The 14,549-nt window shown below is 41.3% G+C and overlaps 1 protein-coding gene across 1 annotated transcript in view; it reads right to left on the minus strand.

The window, feature by feature from the left end:
* LOC117937884 (collectin-12-like) overlaps positions 1-14,549 on the minus strand; it is a 30,409-nt gene that overhangs the window by 15,024 nt on the left and 836 nt on the right. Inside the window, exon 2 of the mRNA XM_034862139.1 lies at positions 14,081-14,131. Coding sequence (XP_034718030.1) covers positions 14,081-14,131 — 51 coding nt within the window. The remainder of the gene's footprint in view (positions 1-14,080; positions 14,132-14,549) is intronic.

Below are 14,549 nucleotides of genomic sequence, written 5' to 3' on the forward strand. Positions count from 1 at the left end.
TACAAAGTGGACGGTTGTTATCCACCAACAGTACAAACACATTGTGAAATATCTTTTTATTTTACTGATTTCCAAAAGTGTAATTGTTTGTTTCCAATTGTTTTCTTGCAGTCATCCTTTATGCCATATGTCCTTCATTACTCAAGCAGAATTCTTTTTTTCAGTTTTACAAGATCTCTGATACACTGTAATCGTAGCCAAGATGTTTTACAGTCAGGAGGGAGATGATGGCTCAATGAATGAGTCATACACCGCTCAGCTTTCTCAATGACATGGTGAGCAGGCCTGCACTAAATCATGTGCTGCAATGGTGTGTGTGTGTGTGTGTGTGTGTGTGTGTGTGTGTGTGTGTGTGTGTATACTGGCTCTCAGTTTTGTTAGACATAAATCAGTGACTTTGAGACATGAAAGAAATAGTCCCCGTTTGGATCTTTTCACACCTCCATTACTTGCGATCTGAGGTGTTTTGTGACGTTTCAATGCACCTCCTTGGTGTACCTAATTTCGGTATTTCAACATTTATCTCAATTGGTCATTTCTTACATTCAAATATTGGAGGAAGCATCAGAACTAAACTTGTTGTGTTCAACTTTGTGGCCATACAGAAGGAGATAAAGAAGACTTTCTGGAAGAGAAAACAGGATTTGGATTTCTTTATCCATAACTCTAGAAACACAAAACAGAAACATGGACATAAAAATGAAAATAAATTCCCTAGCTCTTGTAGTTAAAGGAACATGTGAAGAGAGTACACGCTCAACACGATCTACGGCCAATGCAGAAAGCTCTGTCTCAGCGGAGGTCCTGGCTTCATGGTTACCTTGCCTAATAACTGAATGTTTAACAGCCTGCAGAATATACCACGTCCTGCAGCATGCCCACTGCGCTCCCTTCAAGACCGTACCTGCCAATGACGCAATCAGAGGAAGTGCAGAATTAGGGCCAAAGGGTTCTGAGTTCATGGAATGGCTTTGGGGCCTTGTAGGAAACTGGCACCATCTCGGCTCCATGTGTGGCCTGATTCAGGCTCCATCTCGTGTATTTCATATGATGAAAACCACACGCTTCCATCACATAAGACAGGCGGGGATGATGCTCCAGGCTAAAAGTTAATGAAGGAGGAACGAGTAGAGGAATGATGACAGGCAGGACAAGCCCAATGCTCACTCGCAAAAGAATTTAGAAAAAAAAACAAAATGTGAGAAAACAAGAGGGAGAGTGAAATCATTTAAATATTTGAGAGGTGGAGAGAAAGCAATGACGGATGGACTGTAAAAGCCAGTAACCCCTGTCACATCGTCCACAGAGAGCCAGCAGCCACTCAGGGACTGTGACATGCGCCAGATCATCCACGTAAAAATGGGAAGGAGGGAAAAAATGAATATTTCTGACACAGCTTTGTATCACATTCAACAAAAGGAATTGTCCAAATATGAGGCAACCAAGACACATCCAGCAGCTCAGGCTCCAACTGTCTGCCGCCACGCTTCGGGGGAATGATCGAGGCAAAACTTTTATTTTTTACACAAAGATCAAATTCATCTTTCAGATCCAATGACAGGTTTATGAGTTTCCATTAGACACAATTAAAAAAAGCAAAGAGAGAAAATGGGGGTTTCTGTATGTTGTATTTTGGCTTATTAAGTGCAAATATGCTTATATCTGCCGGTCTCCACTGAATGTGCAAGTTGGAATGATGCAGAGAACATTTGTAGTCTTGAAACAGAGAGTGGACTGTCAGCTTTGCAAATCCTTTTGGAAAAGACGCAGAGAGCATGGCCAAACTGCCCACTCCTCATGCTACCATAATGACATCTCACCGACTGATAGTAAAGGTAAAGAAATAAACATTTCCAAAATGGTTTTCAGATGAGCGGAGGTCAGACAGGCACGCAGCCCGCAGGAGCATTGCCCCGCCCTGCAACCCGGCCCCCTCCCATGAGTCCGGAGGCCCCGCTCGGCTCTGCACAGACTCAGCGCTCGCTGCAGTTACACAAACAGGTCGTATTTCCAGAAAACTACATCAACAATGAGAGATGGGGAGCCAGAATGGACTTACTCAGTTTAGGGATTTGGGGCCCAACGGAGTGACTTGGGCTTTGGTTACAAAGCAAAACATCAGAGCTTAAGCAGCCCAAAACGTTACAGCTCTCTAGTAACAGCTAGTTGTGTGTGTGTGTGGCCCACTGTTTAATAACCCTCACATTAGCATCCAGGATTTGATAGTCTGACTCCACTCAACTTTGAAGGAAACATGACACCAATAGCAAAAAGAATTCAGTTCAAAGAAAGAAACAATGTTGCACCACAAGAAGTCTCTTTCATTCAGCCTTTTCAATATTGAAGTTGACTCTCAGCTACAAGGATCTGGATCCTAGTTTTGGTTTCTGAAACCACATCTGATCGATGTCTAGAGATCTCCCGCTGGTTGCTTCAGGAGCCAGTCAAAATGTTGAAACCACCACAAAGACCCCCAGTGCCGAAGGAGCACTGGCAAGTACTTCAAAGAAAAACAAACAGCTGAATGTCGCAAGTCAGAGAAAACCAGAAATAAAATAAACAATGTGACATTATCCCTTTAATTAGAAGCTGTGATAAACAAAGAAAAAAAAAGGTATTTGAGGCAATAAAACCTACTATTTTCTGATTTACAAAACTTTTTATTTACCTGCTAGTACAGCCTAAACAGCATCCTGGTTACATGCATAATGACAACACATATTAGTGTTGAAGTCTTTCCCCTTAAAGAGGGGATTCAGGCTTTAGAGCTGCCACCACCACAGCTGAGTGCTAATGCAAAATCACCGAAACATGCAGAACCGATATGGGCCACTAGAAGCATGTTCCAAGAAAACCCAGATTGTAGTAAAATTACCAAGAAAACCCTCTCCTTTTTTCAGTTGTTGTAACAGTCTACTGTCACGCTTCATGTCCTACTAAAACACTGTCTGTAAACGTACTGAACTACAGTTCCTGTTCTGGTGCCGGACATTGCTAGGTAGACTTTAAAGACCTGTGCAGATTTTTAGGATACTTGACAGAAAGCCGGTCGGGGAAAATCTCAACGGGACAGTTCTTTTACAGGCCATGCTCTCATCAGCCAAACACATCACCTTGTTGGCCACATCCACCGCTCACTCCACCATACGGACGGAGGACAGGTCAACACCGAAGCACCTCTTGTCTTCTCTGATCGTGTTTCTTTAACTGTGGACTGACATTTTCTTCCCAACCCGGTGGTTTCTGCTCTGGTGTTGCTTGTGGGTAATGTCGATATAACATTATGGTCCTTGTGGGGAAAAGCCGCTCTGTGATTTAGGGTTGCTTGTAATAAGAAGCTCTATCATTTAAAAGTGGCTTTGAGAGAACATGGAGGGCTGTAAAATATGAATATTGTGACTGTGTGTTGTGTCTTGTTAGAAGGTCAGACTGCCTAAAGCCCAGTTTGGACCAAAGATTCAAAGACGATTTTAGAACGTTGCAGGGAACACTTTTAGCGCTCTAAGCTTGACTCAAACCAGCTCATGTTCTCGCTGCAACTCGGCTGTCTTAGTCACAGAAGCTCGTTTTAGACACGCTCCAGACCGGCTTTGGTCTAAACTGGGCTTTTAAAGAGGCTTTTAATAATTCAATTACAGATGAAAATGTATTTGAGAAATACATTTTGCATGTGCAAACATTTTGAAAAAAGGTTATATAATCTTGTCTACTATTTCTTAAAGTATACAAGTAGTTTTTAAAATATATATCTTTTGAACAAAAAATGCATGCAAATGAATGGAAACCTAAAAGATATGATCACTTGTATGAATTGCTCAGAACAATAATTCATATCCAAGGGTGAGCACAAACCGCAAGCAGAAGGTTCAATTACAAAATGATACACATTTCCTCCAAAGTCAGCAAGACAAAATAGAAAAACCGACGGGATGCTCTCTGAGGTAGGTAACAATGGAAAGGCCTTCTGTTAGGCAGCATCACGGGTGTTGAAGTTCCTTCTGGGTGGCCCAACACATCTGCGGTGGGATGCGGGGGTGTGGTCTGTCAGTCTTAATGACAACACGCCAGACTGGTCAGGAAGAAGAGGAAGTTTTTGTGCCAAAATCTGTCCAGACACACACACTCCAGACATGAGGATGGCACGCTCTTCTACCTCAGAGCAGCCCGAAGTCAAGACGAAGCATCAAGAGGAGCTGTCTGACATCTGGGTCGTGAATCACACCACTTACTGAAAGCAGTAATCAACACCAGACAATGGCTTGAAATTACTCTACACAAACATGTGTGTTTAGGGTAATCTAGCGACAGTGCTGGAAAGGGAAGCTGATTCTGGAAGAATCTGTGCTGCACAGGACTCATCAGGGACCAAAGACTTGATTTTGTTACTCCAAACAGCAAAAACATTTTGTTATCAAACTACTGTGTGCTCTGACGGGTAACACAAAACATTATTTAATCCTGTTCTTCACTCTAAACAAAACTAAACAAAATACGCATACCCAAATAAAGTTAGAGGATTCACTTTCTTGGCAATTTGACAGTGAAAACTACACACTAGACCTCTACACTAAAAGATGCATCGAAAAAAGCTGGCTGCATCATAACAGACGCCACGCACATCTCCCACAAACTGTTGATCCCCAGCATCTGGGCCAACACCACCAGAACGCCAGACTCAGCAGATTACAAATGACCTACTCTATGCGTGCGGACACACACTTTGGGTTAAAATCTTACATTCTAACCATTGTCTTTTACTAGCCTACTGCTTTGCAAGATATAAAATTGCTTCTATTCCTTTTAACATACATATTGTAATACGGCCCTGTATTTTGTATTTTTCTTTTTCACAAGCCTGTAAGGAGAGGTAATGCCAATAAAAGCAATGTCATAACTGCCATACATGGGAAGTTGAAAACATATGGGGTCACTGAATACAGACCATAGAAATGAAATGGATACAAAGGCTATCCCATTTAAATCAACATAGCAGAATGGTCAGCGTGGCAGCCGTTTGTAGGTGTACCATTGCCATGGCAACGTATAAACTTCTGACTCACGATAAGCATGATGGTAAGCACATCAGTGAAGGAAATGGAGAAAAAAAACAGATCCCATTGCCGTGGATGGAGTTATTCTTTGTGAAAATGGCGCCAAAATGAATAGCAGTCAATGGAATGCTAAAGGTGGCTGAGTGCCTGGTATACAAATTGCTTCTATTTCATTTAAAATGCTGTATGTCTATTGTAATAAGGCCCTGTATTTTGTAATTTTCTTTACATGCCGGTAAGCAGAGGTAATGGCTTAAAATGGCGCCACAGGAGCTACGCTTCGCGGACGCTTGCTTACCCCCTTGGTGGTAAGTTGTGGAAGTAAGGTTTTGCAGTAATGGACAAACCAGCAGTGGAGTAGTTACATTACGTGGCAATTAGTCCGATTGTGGATGCTTCATCAACACACAGCACAATGCTATTGCCAGATGAGGTGAAAGGATTATGCGGCTAATTTTTTTGCGAGAGGTGCGGCACAGAGTCAGCAAACTAACGTTAGCCAACTAAGAAGACATTTGCTGGCTGGCTGGCTGGTTCCGCCGTGCTATCATACTGCATTGGTTACAAAGAATGAGCCAAACAGCGGGCTGGGTCTAACGGTCTGCTGACAGTCCCTGTCAGTGCCCCTCTTCCTCACTCGTCATACAAGTTATGGGCCCACTGACGTGTGTTGTCACCCTGGCAACTACTGCAACAACAAACGCCATTTTGTAAAATAACTACAAAAAATGTTCTAAACACTTTTTTTTATGATACAAACTAATGTGAATGTGGGCTCCATTAACACAAACTCTGAGCGTACTCTCAGGGTACTTTTGACTCAAAGTGAAGCACCAACATATTCTGGCGTAAGTGAAGAACAGATATTCATTTTTTCTTATCCCTTTTTAATTTACTTAACCATATGCATGCATGGCAAAAATTGTGAAGAGCTCTGCAAGGTGCCAGAAAATGAATCTAGTGAATTCCCTCTGTCTGCAATCTTTGCCACACATGGAAAATGTGATAGTCATTATGAGTCTGACAGAGTTTTGGAGCAGCCGCTCACTGTTCCTCTCCGCTTCAACTCCCTTTTTCAAACCAGGAAGCTGTAAGTTGATCTTGGCACCATTCACAGTCATTTTACCCCCTTTCATTAACATTTTGGACTGTGAAAAACAAAATGTAGGAGTTGTATTACTTATACTAAAAGAGAGGGATCTAGAATCCCCAAATTAATTGTTTAAAAGTCCCTCTGTGTTCTGCTGCCGGAGGTGTTCGCTGAAACAAGAGACTCACATATAAAAGTTATCCGTATTATAAGAGTGTGATGTTGTGTTTGTAAGGCTGAACACAGTAATGTACTATAGTACTTGTACTATACTGCTACTTTCCACTTCTACATAAAAATAGTATAAATTATACTACTTTACTGGACTATATATTTAATAACTTACTTTGCAGATTTTGATAAATACAAAATAAAATAAGTATGAAGTATTGTCAATAAAGTTAAGACTTTGACTCCTTATTGAAATTCACAAGCTTCCTGGCAGTAAGCGCTTTACCACACACACACACACACACACACACACACACAATGTAAGATCTAATGGAGAAGCATGTTCCCTGGTGAACAAAGAACTGCAGCTCGCCAAATGGAACCAAGCCTTTTCACGGGACGCATTAAAGGAACGCAGGTGTCTTGGAGAGCCTTCTCTGCGGTCTGCAATTCTTTTATTTAATTATTGAATCAATGACTCATACCCCCTGTTGAAACACCCCCTCTAAGGGTCTTAAATCAAGGCCTTACTCCAGAACCCTCCCCTGACATCTGTATGTGGGTCACCTCAAGGACACTGGGGTTATTATGGTGTGTGAGAGTTGGAGGGAGACTTTGCTGCTTCTCCTCACTCTAAAAGGTGAGTCAGACAAGTTACTGACACTCAGATGATCACAGGCCAGGTTGAAAATAGCAGCTAACTACCTGCACATGTGATGCCTACTCTTCATTTCTAGCGCCCAAAGTCATGTTTTATTCAGCCTAAAGAAGGTGTGACAGAGAGAGAGAGAGAGAGGAGGGGGTGAAAGGTCTGGACAAACGTTTACCGGATCCCTCTGAACTAACTGCGATGCGAAAATCATCTATTCTGCTGTAGTTTCTCTACAGTGTCCAGTGTTGTAACATGTATTCAGATCATTTACTTATGTTGCGGTTCACTGATTTAATAAGTCAGTGAATTCTCTATTAACTTTCTAAAGCCTAGGAGAAACCCACATCATTTTTTGTTTTACCATAACAAATGCTGTGGATAGTACCTGGGACTGTTTTCCGTTCCACCGTGGTCAGGGTTCCAAGCGAGCTGAGCTTATACGTAGTGGACAACCAAAATAGAAAACTACAGGTACCAACCAAGTCATGGCAAAAGACTGCATTACAACCTGGGGGTGTCAAGGTGAATTATGGGTCTGAGGTCTTTGGATCTTGACCAATATTAGGGACTAAAAGTGAGAATATCTGAGCCGTGGCTGCTTCAACTGAATTTGATTGTTGCTCGCAAATTACAGATAAATGTGCTAGAACAGCGGGTGCTAGAACAGCGGGGCTCTTGAATTCTCATGCATGGGTTGCAAGTACTGTTTGGCATTTGTAACAATTACTGAAATGTGTTGCGAGGGCAAGTGATGTTGCAAATTTGATGAAATAGCCCCTTGCATTTAAAATTTTATAAATATAAATATTTATAATATGTATTGTATAGGTAGTCAAATGTATTATATCATGATACATCTCTTGAGATGCATCATGTCATTCTCAAATAGAAAATATCTGAATATATGTTGAAATTATAATATGCAAGTAACACGCCGTTGAATATATACAGTTAATGAGTTTGTATTTTGACTTTTATGACATACAAGAAGGTCAGGGAACAACAGCGTGTGTGTAAAAGTCATTTCCACCACTGGCTCTGTCATCCCAGGCTGTACTATTGTAAACTGAGAGAAAAAAGAAAAAAATGATGTGTTGATAAAATTCCTCTGTGATCGGCTGCCATTTCCTCTTTTGGCTACAGTTTTTCTCCTTCAAAAGTTGTGTGAGATTCTTGGTTGAAAGGATTGAACTATAACAGAGATAAGAGTGTGTCTGAGAGTGTGAGTAATGACGTCTGAAAAACTGCAGCGTTAAACTTATTATTTTCTAATTGTATCTGTGAGTGCAAATCCTCTTATGTCACAAAGGTGTGTAGATAAAGCGTTCCAGCTGGATCTTATACCGTTACTTCCTCCTCTTTTCTTTATCCACTACCATAACACAGACACACACACACACACACTCACATTCCCTTATCTCCACACAAAGAACTCCTCTCATGCACCTCTAAACCCATCAATCCACTTCCTGCTCCTCTCTCACAACTGGCTGCCTCTCCTCCACCTTTTGCCACTTCCTTTTCACTCCCTTCCCCATCTCCTGGGATAAAATACCCTCCGCCCAGCAACCCCTGCTCTTTTAGCTCATTCAGCATCTTGGCGTTATCTCTCCTCCTATCTGTCCGGCCGTGTGAGATTCTCCCAAAACCAGATATGAGGAAATCCCTCATCCCTGGTCTGTACATCATCTTTTTGTTTACACCCAGAGGCTTAACAGCCTGCTACAAATTCTCTGGGTGAACTTTCCTTTCCCTACACAAAGAAAATAAGATTTAAGTCTGACATGTGAAACCGAGGCGTGGAGCTGGTTTCTATAAGCCACTGGCTGACATTTGACTTTATTTCAATTATTTAAATGGCATTATACTTCACAAATATAATTTGTCTGCCTACATTTTTGCACACTTACAGTTTTTCACCTCTTTCTCCTTCTGTCACCACTTTAATTTCTCTACATCTCCATTTATAATTGCTTTAAGGTGTTTGTTGGGCTCCCCACAGCTTTTAAAATACTTAAAAAGCATGGGCGTATGACGGTTTTTTAGACAATTAAAACTGAAAAATCTGAGTGCATGCCATTGCAATTGAATTAGCGCACATGAGCAAATACACACTTGGGAATCTCCTGCATAGAACTGTAGGACATTAAAAGAAACTGTTTTTTATTTTAATTATAGTTGCAGTGCAGCAGACATTTTGATTCTTTAGGATCATCATCAGAGCCAAACAGAGCAACAGCACACAGTTGTGTTTCTACTGATTAATTAATTCTACTGGTTAATTAACCAACAAGCCACAGGTGTGGGCAGTAGACCACAACTAATCAGGAACAGCTGTTAAAGATGCATGCTACCTTTTATTGGAGAAAACCATGTACAGTATAAAGAATAAAACGTGTGCTTGAAAATGCCTAAAAATGAATTTAATGATCACATTTCTTTTTTTAAATACCACCCAATCGCATCACTATGCCAAAAGCCAATCTTTACTTTTTTGACAGTTGCACAATGCTGTGTTTTATTTCTGGTCTGCTCCATTTTAGCAGGTGACTACAGTAAGTGTTTTTCCATTTACGTTTGCTCTCTGCAACAGTTGTTTAACCCGCTGCAGGTCAATATGTCTTTGTCTAGACCTTCTGCAAAAGCTCCTTTCAACAATGAAGTTCCCATGAAACACTTAAAGATGGAGTCTGCAATTTACTCCAAAATACCTTTTTGTCAAAATCAGCGAATATCTACTCACGAATGGGAGTATGTTATTCACTCTCCTTTTACCTCTCTTTTGGTCTCCACCAACTCCTGAGGGATGTACTGCAGCTCTTTAGCAGCTAAATGTTCCAATATGTTTACCAGCTAGTCGCTAACTGGTCACATACAGTGGGTTTCTGGAGCTTTTTTATATTTTCTGAAGACTGAACCAGTAAATTTACGATCTGTAAAACCAAAAACAATGAGCTGAACATGCTGTAAAGCTCCACAAAACTGAGGTAAACTGCAAAGTCAAGAAACAATCTTCTGGTTTTCATTGTGAGCAAAAGCTTTCAAGTTACAAATGGTCACTTGATCCATTGTTAATAAAAAACCATTGATTTGTGACTTTATGGAATATGAGAATCGCGTAAGAGAAAATGTAATCATAAGCAGCAAAAAGAAATGAGAATAAATATATTTGCAAAGCCAAGCTGACTGTGAAGTCTCAAGGCCAAAGGAATATTTTTGACATTGCTGAAGGCTGACAGTGAAGAAGGCTTTGCATGCTTTACCAAATAACAAGTGATCAAAACCTGCCATGCAATTTTAATAATGAACAACGAGGCAGAATTTGAGAAACCACAACACAACTCCGTAAAAAAGGCCAAGAAACCACAGCAAAGTGCATAAAAATCCTCATCAGACATTCTGACACGCTACAAAGTATCGCTTGACAGTGTGTATTAAATATGTCAGGGTCTGACAAAAGTAATCTAGTAGTGTTAACACTACCGTGTTTGATTCCATGTTAACCAAGATGGATGAGGTGGTGGGTGAGATGTCATTATGACTACAGCCGAAGGTGGTTGTGAAGAGGGGGAATGCTCTCTGCCAGAGAAACCCACCGGACCAAACCGATCCCTGGCTGTGCTGACACAGCTGGTTCCAAGCACAGACACCCCCAACGCCATGCTCGGCTCCAGGAATGTTCCGGACCTCGCTGGAGAAACCATAACAAGTGCAGGAAATAGATCAGTGCACTCTAGGTTCCGCGCCGGCCACAAACCTCCTGAGCCAAACCTCTCCAAACCCACATGTGTGGGAACAGAAGACACAGCAGAGGAGGGAGAAAGACCCCCATCCAGACATGAGTGCACATTCCAGGAGGACCTGCTGCTTATTATCATGAATGGCCCTGACTCCTACCTGCTGACCAACTTGCCTCCAGTAAAAAAAACAATACAGTAGTACCACGACAGGGCATGAGAGCCAGTGCAGGATGGGGGTAAATACCATTTATGTCAAATATGACTTGTAAACGTAAACTCACTAAATTGTGAGAAATTCTTGTTCTAATATGCCTTGATGTTCTCACATGGTTATTTATTGTCAATATATGGTAATATCTTCCTTTACAGAATACATTTTGTGAAAACTCATGTTGCCACACTGTTCTGCATTAGCATTTCCTAAGAAAAACAATTTAATTCCACTGTTGAAATGTTTCTAGTAGCGACAACATAAGTAAAGATATACTGTAGGCCTCAATCCTTTCATGTCTGACTTGCTTGCTAACTTGCTGTGCTAGTTGAAACTGCTTTCATTCAACGGTTGCTAACAGCCAATGACCAATGATTATACCAGCTCTAAGGGAGTTCAGCCAAAGCTCAGGTACATTTTTATTCTGATGGCCTTCTTTTGTCAACCCCCCGCTGAAAAAATAAATTTGTTTAAAGCTTGAGCACTGTGGAAGCAATTCTGGCATGACTTTAACTTGGCAGGGAAAGAGATTGGATTAACAGATGAACTCACTCAGTGAATGTACGTGTGTGTACGTGTGTGTGTGTGCGTGCGTGCGTGCGTGCGTGTGTATGTTTTGAGCTTTTCCACTTATATAGAAAGAGTGGAAAATCGTGTGTCCACGTGTGCATTCGTGCAAAGAGACATGATGTATGCGTGCCTTCTGGGTGACGTTTGTGTAAAATATAGAATAAGAAAACAGTTTGCTCCATTTAAAATCGATGTAGATGAATTGCCGCCAAATCAGTGAAGAAACTAAATGAAAGCTGTGTCAGATTTGTAACACAACTGCATTACGGCATTTTATTACAAAACTGAGATGGGTGCATCAAATCTTGGACTATAAGGAACTGGAGGAGAGTTTTGTAAAGTACTTTCTTGGAAGATAAATCCAAACATCAGACCGTGTTGTATGCATTCTGAAACGTATCTGAATGATCTGAAACAGCCTACTAATCCAGAAAAATACAAACTTCTTTTTCCCTTATCTTACCATCTTGTTTGTTCTTCATGTTGGATTTCTTATACTGCATCATTGTGACACTTTTACCCAAAGTGCTTCACAATTGGTAATCCATGTTTCAAACAACTGAGAGGTGAGTTTCTTTGTGAACTAGAATTGGTGGGAGTCAATGGCTCCCTGGAAAAACTTCTGGAGCACTTTAGAAAACGGTCAGCAGTATTAGTTAAGTGTTTGACATGTGTATGTAAATAGGCTAGGAAAAACCCAAACCCATGCATGCAATGTTTCTTACCTATGTTTATTTGTTAAAAGTGCTTTCAGTCCTGACTTTATAACAGTCCCAGCTTTGACACATCACAGCAATTTAAACACTATCAGTCTCCTGGGAGAATGCAATGAACTAAAGCAAAACATGCAGAGAGGAAATAACTGCTTGTTTCCCCCTGAGTACTGAGATAATAGTTCTAATAGTGGAAGAATGAGAGATTGTGATGGTTTGCATGAATGCAGCTCTATTGCAAAACACAGCTCTCTGGAGTGGTGAAACAGACCCTCGGAGTCGGCTTCTCCGAACAGCTGCCGTGTTCCTGAGAGGGCCAACAGCACTCAGCTCAGAGTTCAGCAGCTCGCTCTTCTTACTCCTCCGAATGTCAAAAGTTCATTTGGATAAAGTTAAAAGTGAGCAGGATTTGGCTCCTGCCCCGCAGCTCTCTAATCGTCTCCATGAGCGGGACTAGCACGCGCTCACAGAGAAAGACAAACAGGATGCTTCTACTCGGGTGACTCGGATAAAAGAGATTGTGTTTTAACAAAGTCTGAATTCCTCTCAGCTGGTGCTGTAGTCCACTGTCTCACATCCACTCCCATGGACCTCAGCCGAACTTTATTTGAATGAGTCATACTGCAGCAACATCTAAACACAGAGACTCCTTATTCCAAATCAGTGTTGAATCTAACAATGATAGAGCACGTGCTTTGTCTCCAAGGAAAGTAATAATAATGTGTTTAAAGGTGTGTGTGACACAGTGTTTGCCCTTTGCTGCCAGATTTTTTCTTCTTCATCAAAAAGCATGAATGTTTGCACTTTATGGTAAACATGTCCCTCACAAACCCAACGGCAGCCACTGAAGGAGCAGTGAAACTAACTGATCCTTTATATACATAAGTATTTGTGAATATTGATCATTAATGCAGCATGAGAGTAACAAATGTGCATTTAGAAAATAAAAATGCAAAATGTGTGAGCGCATTGCATTGAAGAAGAAAGGGCCATATTGTAGTTGCCACAGGGGAAAAAAACATTCAAATTTTAAAGGGTTAGTTTGCCGAATTTATGTAAAGATATTTTTTTCAACTTTACAGGAGGTATTAGTCATAAAAAACATTTTTGTTTGGCAGAAAATAAAACCTGTTGATAGTGAGGTCTGCAGATTACACTACTGGGTTGGATTTATTGGAAGCAATCATGTCAGGGGCCGATATCTCAGAACCCAGAACAATACAACCAACACTAGCTTCATGGCTTGATACCACTAGAGGTCAGTGCTTGTAATTTGGGTGCACTGACCCTTTAAGCATTTTTTAAAGCTTATCATTCTGGTCTTGTCTGGTTCACTACCAGTGTACAAGTCCCCTGGGAAAATCTTCTGAAAATGGGGTCTGACTGCTACTTTTTAGCTACATGGTGCATGTGTATTACTACACTTGTATGCAAACCAGATGCATGTGAACTCTGTCAGCACCACTATAAAGATATATGTTAACTACAATTTCAGCTTGAGTAACTACACATTTTTTGAAGTCCTGTGGCATGTTTGTGTGAGTCAGAGTGTTTAAGGGACTTAATTTAAGTGGATGAAAGAGAGAAGAGAGTTTTTGAAACTTCTTGATGTAGTGAGCTCTGTCAACAGTCATTGGGCCAGTCTGTGAGTCTGTGTGGTAGACCTCACACACTGTCAGCCACATTTATGTTAAACCCAAACCCTGCAGAGCCATTAGTGACCGAGCCACATAGCAGGACATATGAGGCTTTGGCAGCCTGCTGTCTGTGCTGACATGAAAAATTCATTTCATTCTGAAAACAATAAAACGTTTTATGAATAGAGTTCCAAATGGGTCAGCTTTTTAATCTTCCACCATACGAAAAAGGACTTTTCACTCACCGAACCTCTTGTATCCAAAAGACTGTACTTCCTCCTCGTCTGCAAAGTCGTCTGTGTGACATAATCAGAAACATGACATGAGTAGGTTACAGGCATGCTACGGGGGTACATTGAAGCAATCGGTAGGATTCTATGAACAAAATAAAACATAAAGATGCACTCCAGGGCAGCTGCACAGAGCCAATAATTCATAACGGTAAACTTGAGTAAGCTACAATCATCTCTGTTTAGCAGAGGGGAGGCAGCCAACAAGGTACTAGGACGGAGATAGTGGAGTATCATCTCTAGTCGTTGAGTGTGGAGATAGGAGGTCCAGAGAACTGTAAAAACCACAGGCTGCGGTTTCTTTGGGTTGTTGACAGTAAACCCTAATTACACTCTGCTGCACTACACTGAAGACTGGAGCAGAGCAGAGAGGACATCACTGGTAATGGTAAACAGATGGGACGGGGGGGGGGGGGGGGGGGGG

Source organism: Etheostoma cragini, chromosome 22 (assembly GCF_013103735.1).
Source record: "Etheostoma cragini isolate CJK2018 chromosome 22, CSU_Ecrag_1.0, whole genome shotgun sequence".
Lineage (NCBI taxonomy): Eukaryota > Metazoa > Chordata > Actinopteri > Perciformes > Percidae > Etheostoma > Etheostoma cragini.